The sequence below is a fragment of the Atractosteus spatula genome, chromosome 7 (genome assembly GCF_055471065.1).
Source record: "Atractosteus spatula isolate fAtrSpa1 chromosome 7, fAtrSpa1.hap1, whole genome shotgun sequence".
NCBI classification, from domain to species: Eukaryota; Metazoa; Chordata; class Actinopteri; order Semionotiformes; family Lepisosteidae; genus Atractosteus; species Atractosteus spatula.
In genome coordinates, this window is record NC_142712.1 from 51,913,974 (window position 1) to 51,927,095 (window position 13,122).

At 44.8% G+C, this 13,122-nt stretch overlaps 2 protein-coding genes across 3 annotated transcripts; one reads left to right on the forward strand and one right to left on the reverse strand.

Annotated features, from left to right (window-relative positions):
• Positions 1 to 782: 782 nt before the first annotated feature.
• Positions 783 to 10,225, forward strand: ubap1lb (ubiquitin associated protein 1-like b). Of its 2 annotated transcripts, XM_088919908.1 has the most exons (6): positions 783 to 871; positions 1,247 to 1,386; positions 3,134 to 3,862; positions 5,399 to 5,608; positions 7,506 to 7,607; positions 8,825 to 10,225. In XM_088919908.1, exons 2-6 carry the CDS (start codon positions 1,255 to 1,257, stop codon positions 8,957 to 8,959), a joined length of 1,308 nt encoding a protein of 435 aa, XP_088776034.1. In that variant the 5' UTR covers positions 783 to 871; positions 1,247 to 1,254; the 3' UTR covers positions 8,960 to 10,225. The 2 variants fall into 2 exon arrangements, with proteins under 2 accessions (XP_088776034.1, XP_088776035.1); XM_088919909.1 differs by lacking the exon at positions 5,399 to 5,608.
• A 118-nt stretch (positions 10,226 to 10,343) lies between these two features.
• kbtbd13a (kelch repeat and BTB domain containing 13a) lies at positions 10,344 to 12,686 on the reverse strand. The gene has a single exon (XM_088919907.1). The coding sequence runs from the start codon at positions 12,477 to 12,479 to the stop codon at positions 11,079 to 11,081; it is 1,401 nt and encodes a 466-aa protein (XP_088776033.1). The 5' UTR covers positions 12,480 to 12,686; the 3' UTR covers positions 10,344 to 11,078.
• Positions 12,687 to 13,122: the final 436 nt, after the last annotated feature.

Below are 13,122 nucleotides of genomic sequence, written 5' to 3' on the forward strand. Positions count from 1 at the left end.
GATAACCAAAAATTACATCCTCAGCCAGATAATTCCAAAAGCAAGGGTTTCTTTTGTATTCATTAGGATTAATACAATAGTGTTCCAGCCCTACCCTTTTCTGAGTCCTTTCATTATTTTCTATTTTTAAGAATCTAGATGGTTCTAAAATACTCTAACATGCTACTAAACTGACTTTCAACTGTTTTGTCCAGATTCTGGACTTAAAACACCTGTGGAAACAAGTGATATAAAATTATATCTAAGCAAAGCATTACACTAAAACATTTAAGGGTGCAATCAATTGGTTTGGTTTATTTTTTCTTCTTTTGGTTGGATTAATTCAAATGCCAAAAAAATATTTAAACTGGACAGCAAATTATAAGGCAGTTGGTGCTTAAAGCACAATAGGTTAGGCTTCCAAAACGTGTATTTAAAATGCGTATCCCATGAGAGTGGTTTAGCTGCTGGCATGTGGCCAGGGAACAGTGACAATGTGCATGAAGCCTCTTGTCCCGCAGACCAGGTGCTGCAGAGATGGAAGGGTTTACTGGTGACATAAACACACAGCTGCCCAGGGCCTATCCTGTGGCTGTCAGACCATTAGAAACAGTGCTCACTGGCTGTTTTCCATATGCCTGAAGGACAGTGAGTGCCTTAGAGTGCTTTAGAGAAGTCTGGTAATCCCTAATCCATTTATTGTCTGGCTGTTCCCAGGTTGGGATTGTGTAACTAGTAAACAGAAGTAAAGAGACATGCCCAGAACACTAGACTGGTTCGGCTTTGCTCCTTAAAGAAGCAAGGTCGAATGTCCTTCACATTCGGCACAGTGACGTTTAGCACAATTCGGAGCAAGAAGGAATCTGACTGAAAAAAGAAACGAGGACTGCAGGTGTGTATTGGTTTTTCCTCAAAGACACCTGTGATAGTCACATTGTATACCTTTTCTCCACTGCAGCTATTCTGTATTTTAATAATTAAAAAAACTAGTTAGAATATATTGTTTAATGATACAAAAAGAGAAAAGGGATCAGTAAATGCATAGAAGCTGTCCGTATGATGCATTTGCAAAACATGCATGCTGCTTAACATCAGTGAGAGGCCGATTTGAGCTATATTTGTCGTTTTTTGTTAAAATGTAGACACGTACTCTTAAAATACAAGTAAGTAGGGGATGTGTCATAAGATCCTAAGTCCATAGATGAGGAGTCATTTGGGATTTGTGACCTGTAGTTTTCTGTTATCGTTTAAAATCCATTTCATTCAGAAAGAAGAATGAACTGTCTGGAGGAAGTTCCTTTTAAGATCCCAGCTGGGTCTTTGGATGAGCCACTGGAAGAGGTGCAGTTAGTTTCTGCCCCTGAACTCAACATCCCGGATGACATTCAAATCCTGCAGCAAACCCAGGTGAGCCCACAGCTCCCACCCTCCAGCCACAATGGATTAACTGATCTCTTCGTTAACCCATCCAGCTTCCTGCTCCCTCACAATCCCAACCTCACTGCCACCTGTTCAGTATGATTACTTGCTTTATACAAGTTAAACTTCCACAAGTGTGTGCATTATGTTTTGCTGTAGCTACTGCTTAATTGGGTCAGGCCTCACACTGCTGTGAAACCATCCATTTTCTAACCGCTTTATCCAATGCAGGGTATCGGGGAATCAGAGCTTATCCCAGCAAACAAATGGCAGGACACACCCCAGACAGGACGCCAATGTATCGTAGGGCACATACTGTACGCACACCAGGACTAATTTTCCCAGAAGCCAATTAACATCCCAGCATGCCTTTGGGCTGTGGGAGGAAACCCATGTGAACATTGAGAGAACATACAAACTCAATGCAGATAGCTGCCCAGTAATTGAACTCGGGGTCCCTAACCTGCAAGACCGCAATGCTAACTGCTGTGCCACCATGCTGCCTACCCACAGTTCCATACATCAGAATTAGAGGGCCATCAGCACTGCATTAAAGTCTGTAAATGTCTTATACACGCACTTCTCCCATAACTAAAATAATGATCACCGCTGCTCCTGTTTCCCTTAGACCCTTGGCTCTGCAGAATTCACATCAGGCTTCCTATTGCAATAACACTACCAAGTCATGTTCATTAGGAGTCAGGGGAGTTAAGATTTCACCACGCAGCCTTATATACCATAATAATGATATCATGTAATGACACTGACATACTTATTTAAATATTGAACTCCCCTGATCTTTAACAAGTGTCTCTTAAACCCCAGCTACTCTGTGCTGTAGTTGTTCCTTGAGACCAATGTCAGTAGCACAACTGTTGCCATGGAGCCTATTATGCATTTTTCAAGGGTAAATGCTGAGATCAGAATGCCACGCTAGCTTTTCCTTAAATAGCGTGCAGCTGGACATTTGACATGTGGAGCACCAACATTAGATGGCATTGTAGATCTGTTTATCCAATACTCAGAATGACCTGGAACAACACACTTTATTTGATAAGGGTTAGGTTTATTGGGACAGGCCTAAAAAAACACCATTTATCTTTTCATCACGTACTCCATTACACTGTTAAACCCGGGTTATGTTTCATAGTTTAATTACAACAAGGCCTAAAAACTCCTTTTTTAGAAATATGACTATTGAAGCTTAATTTTTGTTTAAATTATCCAGTCTCCTTCGTTGGACAGCAAAATGTTTCAAATACTATGATGCAGCTAACCTTTCCAAAAACAATAAACCCAGTTTGGCTAAAAAAAAAAACAAAACCTTGGTACATATTTAAATAGAAAAGTGAGAAGCATGAAAATGTTTAAGCCATGAGAACAAGCGCAGTGTAGTGTTTCTGTCACTGATGTCTCTGGGAAATTCTGAATCCATCTTCTAGACAAGGAAAACAACATTCATCTGGTTTTAGTTACCTCCAAGATGATGATCACGATTTGGGCAGAGAGTAATGACTCGGTGTAATGTAAGAAATTGCAGTTTGTTTGCAATCTCAGCAGGGCGGCAATGGTTTTAAGAAATGTTTGCCAAACGACACATGGTGCACGTAATGAGATGAGAGGAGAGCTGCTCTGGCGATCATCTTTCACGAGGCGGTGGTTTATGTGATCAGCAAGGTCATCGGATGGACCTCAAGAGACGGTTTTGTTCCATCTTCTCCCGTTTCTTCTGCAGTACGACTTCGGTTTGGAGCGGTGGGTCCTGCAGGGGCTGCAGAATGACCATCCGGGTGGCCGCTGGGTGGGCGGCCCCTGCCCTCCCTGCGAGACTCTGCCCTCCTGCCCGCCGTACTGGCTGATGCTGAGCCGCCCGCTGGAGGACGGGCCGGCCGGCCGCCGGAGGAGCGAGCCGGGGTCCCCCGCCCCCCGCCAGCGGAGCCACAGCCTGAGCGCCGCCGACATCAGGTGCCTGCACCCCCGGGTGAAGTTCATCATCTCGGACTCCGAGGGCGACGACGGCTACTCAGAGGACGACGAGGACTCCTCCTCGGACGGGGACCGCCCCCCGAGGCCCTCGTGCGCGACGGAGCCCCGCCGCGGCTCCTCGCTCCTGCGGCTGCAGCTCCCGGGCCTGAGGGACTTCCGCCCCGGCTCGTCTCCGCACCTTCCTAACCTGCCCTCACCCGGCGTCGCGGCCAGGCAGAGGAAGAGCTCCTTGATCTCCTGTCTCGACCCCAGGCAGTCCCCGGGCCCGGGCCTGGGCCTGGACCGGCGGAGGGTGGGCAGCCCTCAGTGCCAGGGCCAGAGGCGGCCGAAGAGGAGGCTGCACCCGCTGGGCCAGTTCGGCCGAAACTACTCCCTCACTCCACAGCCGCCTTCCTCGCCCCCCTCCGCGCACCTGCAGCCCCGGCCGTCCACGGCGGGCCACGTGCCCACCATCAGGGGCCACAAGCCGACGCTGGCGGTAAGAGGCTGCTGCTTGCTTCTTTCCTGGCTGAGACGAATTTTCTGAATATAATTTATTCCTTTGCAGTTTTTTTTTTTAAAAAGCCCATTTACTAGACATGTGGAGACGACCATTTGTTTTGGGGGATTTGAAGAGCCTCTGTCTGTCTCGGTGTGCCAGACACTTGCCATTGAAGCAGTCCTGAACACTAGGTCTTCAATTACGTAATTGAGGTGTTAGCAGCTCGTGGGGAACGTTGGCGAGGGTAGTTCACTACTCTGTATCCAGGGGTGCTCTGCCGTTTGAAGGACAGATGTAATATATATTTCCCAGGCTTGGCTTACAGGTCATCTGATAACAGACGCAAGTCGCCCTCTGAAGTCTTTTTGGGAAACCATACGAAACGTTAGGAAATGATCATTTGTTTTGGGGGATTTGGGGGTCGTGGAAGTCGCCCTGTGGAAAGCACTGTGCACTAGTGATGCGTGGGTCAGACAACTTGGGTTAAACAAAAAAGATTTTAGGTCGGGTGGGTGTGGGTTCGTTTCTCACAAAACAAAAAGCCGACCTGCATCACTACTGTGCCCTGAAGAAGAGCTACATTTCCCTCTGAATGGGAGGCAAAGGAAGACGTGGATGTAAAGAGTCTACAATCCCGAGATAGTACCTGATAGTAAACTTATACTGAGAACTGTAGAAGACTCATCGCCTTGTGAGTCTGTTTGTGGAGGAGAAACAATAGGAGGACAGGACAGAAACTGAGGAATGAAGCAGGAAATTTGTGCAGATCCGTTACAGAAAATAAGTTAAACTGATTTAATGAGTTATTTTTAAAATACTGCTGGATCAAAATGACAGAGCTTACTATTTATAGTGAGCTTGACCTCACTATAAATGGGAGAGATCTTTGCTGTCAGTGTATAATGTATTTGAAACATTCTCAAGTATGAGGAAATCTGTAACTCTGCTGTCCTCTAGAATGCTAAACTGTTCTGGCAGTGGAATGTTGTTGTCCCGTGGCTATATATCCACAAACCAAGGAAGAAAATTGCTCTAATTAAAGATTTCTGATACTTTGGAGTTCAGCCGCATTTCTCAAATGCTTTTCTCTTTTTTTATACTTAGGTCTTGGAATCGCGTATGTACATACTAGCAACAAAGTTCTGTGCGATAAAGCAACCTGACTGGGGTTTTTTGTGTTAAGAAACTGGGGAAGTTAAGGAAATAAATGCTTTCAGAGGTCTTTTTTTAAATGAAGTGCTGGAATAACCTGATCCCTTCACAGCTCCTAAAAACGGAATGCTGTTCATCTTGGAATAATGTTCCCCTTTGCTAATCTCATTAACATAGACAAAGTCACAGTCTTTTAACCCTGAGTTTTGTAATATGGACGCCGGCACTGACAGCACCCTTAGCGAAACATCCTTGGAATGGCTTTCCCAGAAAGCTCTTGGAAAAGCAGCAGTATCGAAGCCTGTCCATCTCACAGGCTCCCCGGTCCAGCCTGCCCTGGCCGCCACGCCTCTGACGCTGTGTCCTCTGTTTGCTCCGCAGTCCCTGAGCCCCTACTCCTGCCTCCCGCCCCCTCCTTCGGTGGCTCGACCCCTGAGTTCCCACAGAGCCATCCCAGACTCCTCTGCAGAGCTGCTCTCGGCGCTCAGCCCCGAGGAGCAGGAGCTGCTGGAAGCCATCACTGACCAGGGCTACTCCCTGCGCCGAGCCATCTGGGCCCTGCAGAAGACAGGCCGACAGAGCCTGGAACAGGTCGGTTCCTGCTTTTGGGGCAAACGTCTTTAACTCTTCCACTGCCGAGGCGCCAAGAGCAGGCGAAATAGAATTCTGAACCGGCCTGCTTTGGAAAATAAACAGTTGTATATGAAGCAGGAGAGCCCCCTGCTCCCCAGGGGCTGGAGCAGCACGCTAACATCCTGTACTGTGGGAGTGCAGTTCAGTTATTCCCAACAGGAGCCACATCTGCCGAGTCCATCTGCCCCCCTCAGTTTTTTGTAACGTTGAAGGAAACACAAGTTCCATCATTCGAAATCCGTAGTTCCAGATGATTATTTACAGAGTTTATGTACCTGGTAATAACGCTAAAATCACAGGCACAGTGTTACCAGGTTGCATAGTCGGTATCTGCAAAGGAGCGAATGTGAAAACTTTCTCATATAGGCATTCATGGAAAGTTTAACATGGATTTCAACTCCCTCGCTTCCCCTAACCTATCCTAAGAAAACCTCATTGATCTGATAGGTGGTTTTAGTTACTGCTGTATTATGTCAACGCACCTCTACTAAGTGAAGGTGTTTGCTAGCTTAAAAAAAACAAACTAGGGTGTCGGTTTTATACGTTTTTCTGGCTGTGCCCCACTATAACATGACTAGCATTATGGCACTTTGAGAGGGTACTGAAATGTCCTGAAATGCCGCCTCCTACCCAGTGTCTCTGATTGGACCACAGGGTTTATCCTCATTGGACTGAGGACAAAAGCCTTTTGGCCTAAACCCAAGGCTGGCCTTCTGTGAAAGAACATAGACACCAGACTCCTCAGTTTTCCACACCCTGGAATTTATTATCTTGTTCTCAGTGTTGCACATCCCTGCGTCCGTGCAAGTGAATGAGTCATGCGGCTGATTGCGAGGCTCTTGGGAAGGTTTTCTGGAAGCACACTGAAGGACTGCTCGTTAGTGCTCAGTGTCTTGCAGCAGAATCAGGGTGGCAGCACGGAGACTAGCGGAGTTGCGCAGGAGGCAGCTGGCTCCTCTAGGCATTACCAGTTTGCCAGAACAATATCGTGTGTTTTTTCAAGCCCTTCAAAGTCGGTGTTTCACGAGACATGCTGGGGTTTTTTTGTTCGAAGAAAAATGGTTACTTTTGATTAAGATCTTTTAAAACGTTTTTTTTTTCTTGAAGAGGCAACCAGCAGCCTAGAAAGCACTTCATCAAGAGCTTTGGAATGTTCAAAATGATAAAGTGCTTACAGGGGGAAAAAATTGCATTACTTATCTTAGAACAAGATTAACAGGGGCCTGTTTTGAAATGTACTTCTTATTTATTAAGCGTAGATAATGACATGTTTTCAGCACCAGAGGGTTTGGGAAGGTACGCTGAACTTTAAAAAGTGCTTCACTCAATCCCTTAAAAGTCAGTGATCCCACAGAGAGCTGGCAGATGGTACAGCAGGGATAATCAGAGGTCTTAACCTTTCAGCTTTTGATCTTGTAAATCAGGATAATGCTTTCTATCTTCTACAGAAATGTGAAAAAAGTTTTCAAATGACTTTTATTTTTCCGATTAATTATTTTTGTTTATCCTTAACACAGAACAATTTATTGATTCTTTATAAGATTCTATGAGTTAGTAAAGGGAGGCCTGATTCTATATTAGTAGCATTAATTTTTTTTCTTCCATTAACCAAGGTTGTTTTATTTTAAGGCTATATTTTAAAGAATATTTTAAGTACATCACAAAAAAATGAAAATCTTTTTTCTCTTTTTATGGTCTTTGGTTTGGGGCCCTGCAGTTCAAACTCTTCTGAAACCTTTTATTAAATGTTGTATGTTCCATAGTCTTACAAAACCACTATAACTAAGGAAGGGACAAGCTGATGTTCCTTTCTAACTGGACTCCTTTGCACCTCCGTATCTTTCGATATCTGCAGGTCTTGAATTACCTGGTGGCCTGTGACCGGCTGTGCAAACATGGCTTTGAAGAAGCGCAGGTCGAGGAAGCCTTGGAGATGTTCCAGAACTGTGAGACAAAGGTGATTGTCCTCTGTGACCTCATTATTTCATGGGCAACTGGTACTTGGTCTGGTGTCTTGGGAAAATGGCCCCAGGCTTAGTCTTTGTACGGTATGTTCTGTTAAGTGGTATAGTTTATCCATCCATCCATTTTCCAGCCACATCTTCCACTTCAGGATCGTGGAGGAGCCAGAACCTATCCCAGAAAGCAGTGGGTGGAAAGCATGATACACTCTGGTTGGGGCACCAGTCCATCCATCGAAGGGCAGACACAGACACAAACACAGTACCAGGCTCAGTTTTCCCAGCTGCCTATTAACATACCAGTATGTCTTCAGAAATGTGGGAGGAAAGCAGAGCACCCAGAGGAAACCCATGTGAACACGGGGAGAACATACAGACTCCACACAGACAGAGCCCAAGGTCCAGATTTGGACCCAGGCCCAACTCTACAAGGCAGAAAGTGCTAACCATTGTGCTACTGTGCTACACTGGTATGGCTTATTTCCAGTGGAATTTTGTGTGTATTTTTCAAACCAGCTCCAGGCAAGGAGATTGTTAAATCAATAGGAAATAAGCAGTAATAATAACAGCTTAATGAGACCTATATCTTTCTTTGTCTTCTACGGTTTAAAGAACAAGTACTGCTGTCCCAAAATGCCTTAACATATATTGTATGTCCTCACCTATTGAACACCAGTGATTAGTTCATTTTTCTAACAGGGTAGTTCTCACTGTCCCACCTAATATACCAGCACCTCTTTAATGCAAACATACATTTTGTTGTTGATTCTGTCCAAGTTACATAGTAACAAGAGAGCACCACTGGTTTAGATAATGAAAATCCACGTTTTCAACAAAAAGGAGAACATTTTTGTTTTTGTCAGTGTTTAATTGTGAGCTGCATCAATTAAGATGTGAAAGTGTTTGCTGTGGCCTATTGCTATCCCCTTTAGTCCTGATTTAGGGCTGAACTGGATTGATAACAGCACGCAAGATTCCGGAAGAAGTAATAGTTGTAAAAAAATTCTGGCAAACAAATTGGTTGATATTGACCTAAACTGAGGACCGTTTCTTTTTCCTGATGCAGTAGATTCCAAGCTGCTCTGTACCTACTTGGAGACAACATACAATATACTGTACAACTGAAAAGCCTTTACCGAGCCTTTTATCATGATTCAAATAGCGTTTGAATAGTGAAGAGCGTTATTTTTTTTTCTTTTTCTACCCCTGCCAGGCTGCGGAGTTCCTGCACTTATTGGCTCAGTTTAACGAGATGGGCTTCCAGCAAAACGCAATCAAGGAGGTTCTGCTAGTCCATGGGAACCACAGGGAGACAGCGCTGGAAGAGCTGATGACGCGCGTGGAGTGAGGAGGGCACGCCGGTCGCCTGTACACGTCTTCAAACACGCTGCGCACTTAGCGTCTTTATTCACCGACATTCTTCTACTCAGGCATTTCACCGAGATCTTTGACTTTGGGCATTTGTCCTTGTTTACGAAGGTGGATTCAAATACTCAAGTCTAACAATGTTGCTGAATTTTAACCTTTTTGTTTTGCCTTTTTTCAAAGACGTCCTACCTAGTTCGTTGGCTGTTATTTGAAAATCTTGCGATTCGTGTTTGTGGCTGATAACTCCATCTTTCTGGATGTGAACCCATCTTGGAATTACAGTCCACACCACTATATATATACATCTGATGTATTTCTGGTGAATTAGAAATCATTCCTTTCCAAGCAAGAAAATATGTGGTTTGATGTTATTTTGTTTTAGTGAACCTCAGAAAAATGTTTATTAAAACAATATTTTTGTTTTTCTTCGTGATGTTTGGCTACTGGGTTCTTTAACATTTCCCATGTGATGACACACAAGCTCCGGTTTTAGTGCGCTTGCAAAAATGTTGATCCTCTGGCACACTGTACCGTTCTGCGGTTCTTGCACTGGAGAATTGAGTGAGGATGGGCTGTATTCAAACGAGAGGTGAACCGGGAACCAAACCAAGTTTTATTTAATTGTCAGAGTGACAAGGGACATCAAAAGAAGGAATGAACTTGGCATGTGTTAGAGATTATTATCTTGCGATGATAGACTAGGTATGTATGAGGATGATAAAATTTGTGATGGCTTTTCTTTTATCGACCCTCAATTAATAAAACCCATATTGATGTTGCAGGGGACGTCTCCAGCGTGGTTTATCCTGGAGAGAGGAATTTACTGGCGGCATTGCTACAATTGAATATCTGAGAAGTGAAGTGAAAAACCTGTGCTTGATTAAAATCACATTCTTTTGCATTTTACCTGAAAGCAATTTACAGTGTACAGTACAGTAACTCCTAATGGCTGAATGGAGGGGATTCTTATGGTTTCAGTAACTGCCAATTAAAATGCCTGGGCTTGGGATCAAGATGAAAACATGGCAGGACTTCATCGTGTTTTCTTCCCCTTCCAGATTACAACGTGACCCTACACTTTGAACTTGAAGAACTACAACTGCCTCTTTTGTCTTTCAAATGGTACGAACAGGAATACCATCTGCTCGCTAGAACTGTGACCTGTGCAGCTCAAGACCACAGATCTCCTGTTTGAAGTTTCTTTCTCATTTTACATAATCTTGGAAGCAATAAAAAAGGAGTAACTTTAGCACTGACCTTTCTTTCTTTACTTTTTATCCTAATATAGTAAGGCAGATGTTTTGTACTTTTAACCCTGTGAAAAATGATCTGTGTCCAGGCCTGTGGAAATGTTTTTGGTGTTTATTTACCACGCTCCTGTAGCCTGAGTCTCCTACGCCCTGCCTACAGTATCAGATCTACATTTCTCTGGCATGCTGACCCTGGGGACTCTGAGGTTTAGAAGTGACCTGTTTTTATTTTCGGAACGGGAAAGACCTTTTAAAGACATTTTTTTCCAAGTGTTTAGTACATTTGTTTCAGTGTCCATGGAAAACAAGCGGTGATGTTTATCAAATCACAGAAATGAGCAAGCACATAAAAAATTTGTTCACAGCAGTAAGAGTGATCACAGATCTTGAGGTTTTCCAAGGAAAAAAATAGAGTGTCTGAGCACTGCGAATGGAAGAACTTTTACAAACCGTCAGAGTACATGGTGGACATATGCACTAGTCCAGGGGAATGGTGTCTGTTATCCTGATTTACTGTGTTTTTAAACATTAAGAAAGAGTATGACAGTATTATTACTGTAGTCAGCAGGAAAGCCTAATGCCATTAAAGCGAATGGAGTTCATGAATCTTGTGATGCTTATTTTGAAAGTGCTCCAGTTTACTTTTCTGTTCTTGTGTATATAGTGAGAGGAGAAAGTATTTGCCCCCTTCCAGCATGAGCCATTTTAAATATGGAATACACAGAAAATTAGTAACATACCAAGATCACATTATTGAAATTAATACTGCACCAGTGTTAAAACTGCTAAGAAATTCTATACATTTTAACCAACCTACATAACCATGCTTAAGGCGGCAGCATTGTGCAATTATGGTTCAGCACTGCTCTTGTTCAGATCCAAGTCTTGGTCGCTGTCTCCCAGGATACTGGTAAGCTTCTGGCTTGACCTTGGCAGCCTCAGTAGAAATGTCTGCATGGAGCCACTTCTTGGGAATCCTTGCATCTCTTTCTTTGGCTTCCACTTGGTCTGCTCTATCGAATAAACCAAGGTCAACATGCGGTTCACAGTGAACACAGAATCCCCCCTCACCGCCGCAGTGAAAAGGGCCCCTTTACTGTTGACATACTGCCCGGCCAGAGCTGTCCACTGTCCCGTTGTGATGTTGAAACGGTCAATCACGCATCTCAAGAAATCGTCCGAGGGTCCGTTCCGCATCACGTACAGGTTGTCCCTGTGGGCCACCATGCAGTGGCCGTAGCTCTGCTGCCTTATCAGCGTGGTGATGAGGATCCACTGCTCTGAGCTGGGATCGTACTCATAGATGTCCGTAGTGTCCATCGGCTTCCACAGGCACACAAATATCCTGCTCATGGCCTTGGCACAGGCCGCGCCAGCAGCTGGGCGCGGCAGCTGGGAGGTGAAGGACCAGGTGCCTGCTGACACCTGGTACTTCTCCACCGATGACATGATTGTTCTCTCGTACTCCCCTCCAATGGCGTAGAGGTGATCCTCGTGACCTATCAGCGTCAGGCTGTACCGAAGTTGCTGGGGGCTAGGAAGCTTGTTCCAGGAATCATTTTCTGCGTCGTAGCAGAAGCAAAGCTCCACCACCTCCTTATTGACACCGCGCACACCTCCGACGATGTACAGTTTGTTATCCAAGACAGCGACGCCCGACATGGACGTGCTCGCCTCCACCGGTAAATGGGTCAGCTTTTTCCATCTCCTCTCTTCTTCATCCAGATAGCAGATTGTGCGAGACGAGTCTTGAAGAAGTTCGAGGCTGGGGGAGTGGCTGGCTACGCCGATGAACCTGCTGGGGATGAGGGACTCGATGTAGTCGACAAGCTCTTGGGGCAGGTCGCCCAGGTCGTCCTGGAATTCGGAATACATGTCTCTGATGAACAGAGCTGAGCTGTGGTACAGGCCCAGCAGGCCGTATGTGGCTGCAGCATGGTACATGACAAGACAGTTGCTAGAATTTAGTATATCAACAAGATGCTTGGCGAGCTTTTCCACTTGCAAGAAGGCAGCGCATTCTATAGCCTCCACTATCTCATCACAGTCCAGTATGGGCCGGCCACCTGCCAGAACCTCAAGTGTAATTTTGAATCCTATAGTGCTTAGTCCTCCTAAGTAAATTTCCTCCTGCTGGCATTCTCTCATCCCTGACTCGAAAAGCGCTCGGAAATACTCACAGTTTTGTGTTAGCAAGGCCTTGTCAACAGTGAACCGACTCTGTTCCACTCTCACATGCACGCTGGCCATCAGTGCTCTTCTGCGCCTAGACTCGACGTCTCAGTTTCCCTTTCAGAAAAGCCAGCAGCCGCCTGAGAGCTTCATCATACTTAACAGAGATTTATTTTTCTTTTCCCTGGCAAGAATGGATAAATAACCCTTTTAAAAATGTACCTGTGCAGGATTAGGAAAATGAAAACCTTACTTTTCGCTCCCGGACATTTCCCAAGGAATCAGATCTGTCCAGTCCCAAGTGTGTTCGCTTACTGTATTTTTTGTTAACAAATATAAAAATAGTCCTGGCTATAGATAGCAGTAGAGCTTGTGACAGCCGCCTAACACATGGGACCAAACAGCTTTCAGAGCTAAATTGGCCAGCTGGGCCTCTGAAAGTACAGTGCTCCACTATAACACAGTGCAGATCGGCGTTGTGTCAGTGTGCCTCAGTTTGTCACACAGAGTTTAGTGCACAAGTGGTCCCATTAAGCAGCCATGAGTTCAGAGTTCCCAGTTGTTTCACATGTTAGGGGAATGACCCTTTTCAGCAGCAACTTCGAAATACTCTTCCTGAACTTATTAAAAATGCTGACTCATTTGATGTTTTTAAATCAAGCCTCAAAACATGATGCCATTGGTTCAATTCTTTCTTTTCATTTTACATTTGTACATGGTC

Coding starts and splice junctions, on each gene's coding strand:
- ubap1lb (XM_088919908.1), top strand. CDS start 1,255: ATGAACTGTCTGGAGGAAGTTCCTTTTAAGATCCCAGCTGGGTCTTTG. Junction 3,863..5,398: donor GCCACAAGCCGACGCTGGCG/GTAAGAGGCTGC, acceptor TTTGCTCCGCAG/TCCCTGAGCCCCTACTCCTG. Junction 5,609..7,505: donor GCCGACAGAGCCTGGAACAG/GTCGGTTCCTGC, acceptor CGATATCTGCAG/GTCTTGAATTACCTGGTGGC.
- kbtbd13a (XM_088919907.1), bottom strand. CDS start 12,479: ATGGCCAGCGTGCATGTGAGAGTGGAACAGAGTCGGTTCACTGTTGAC.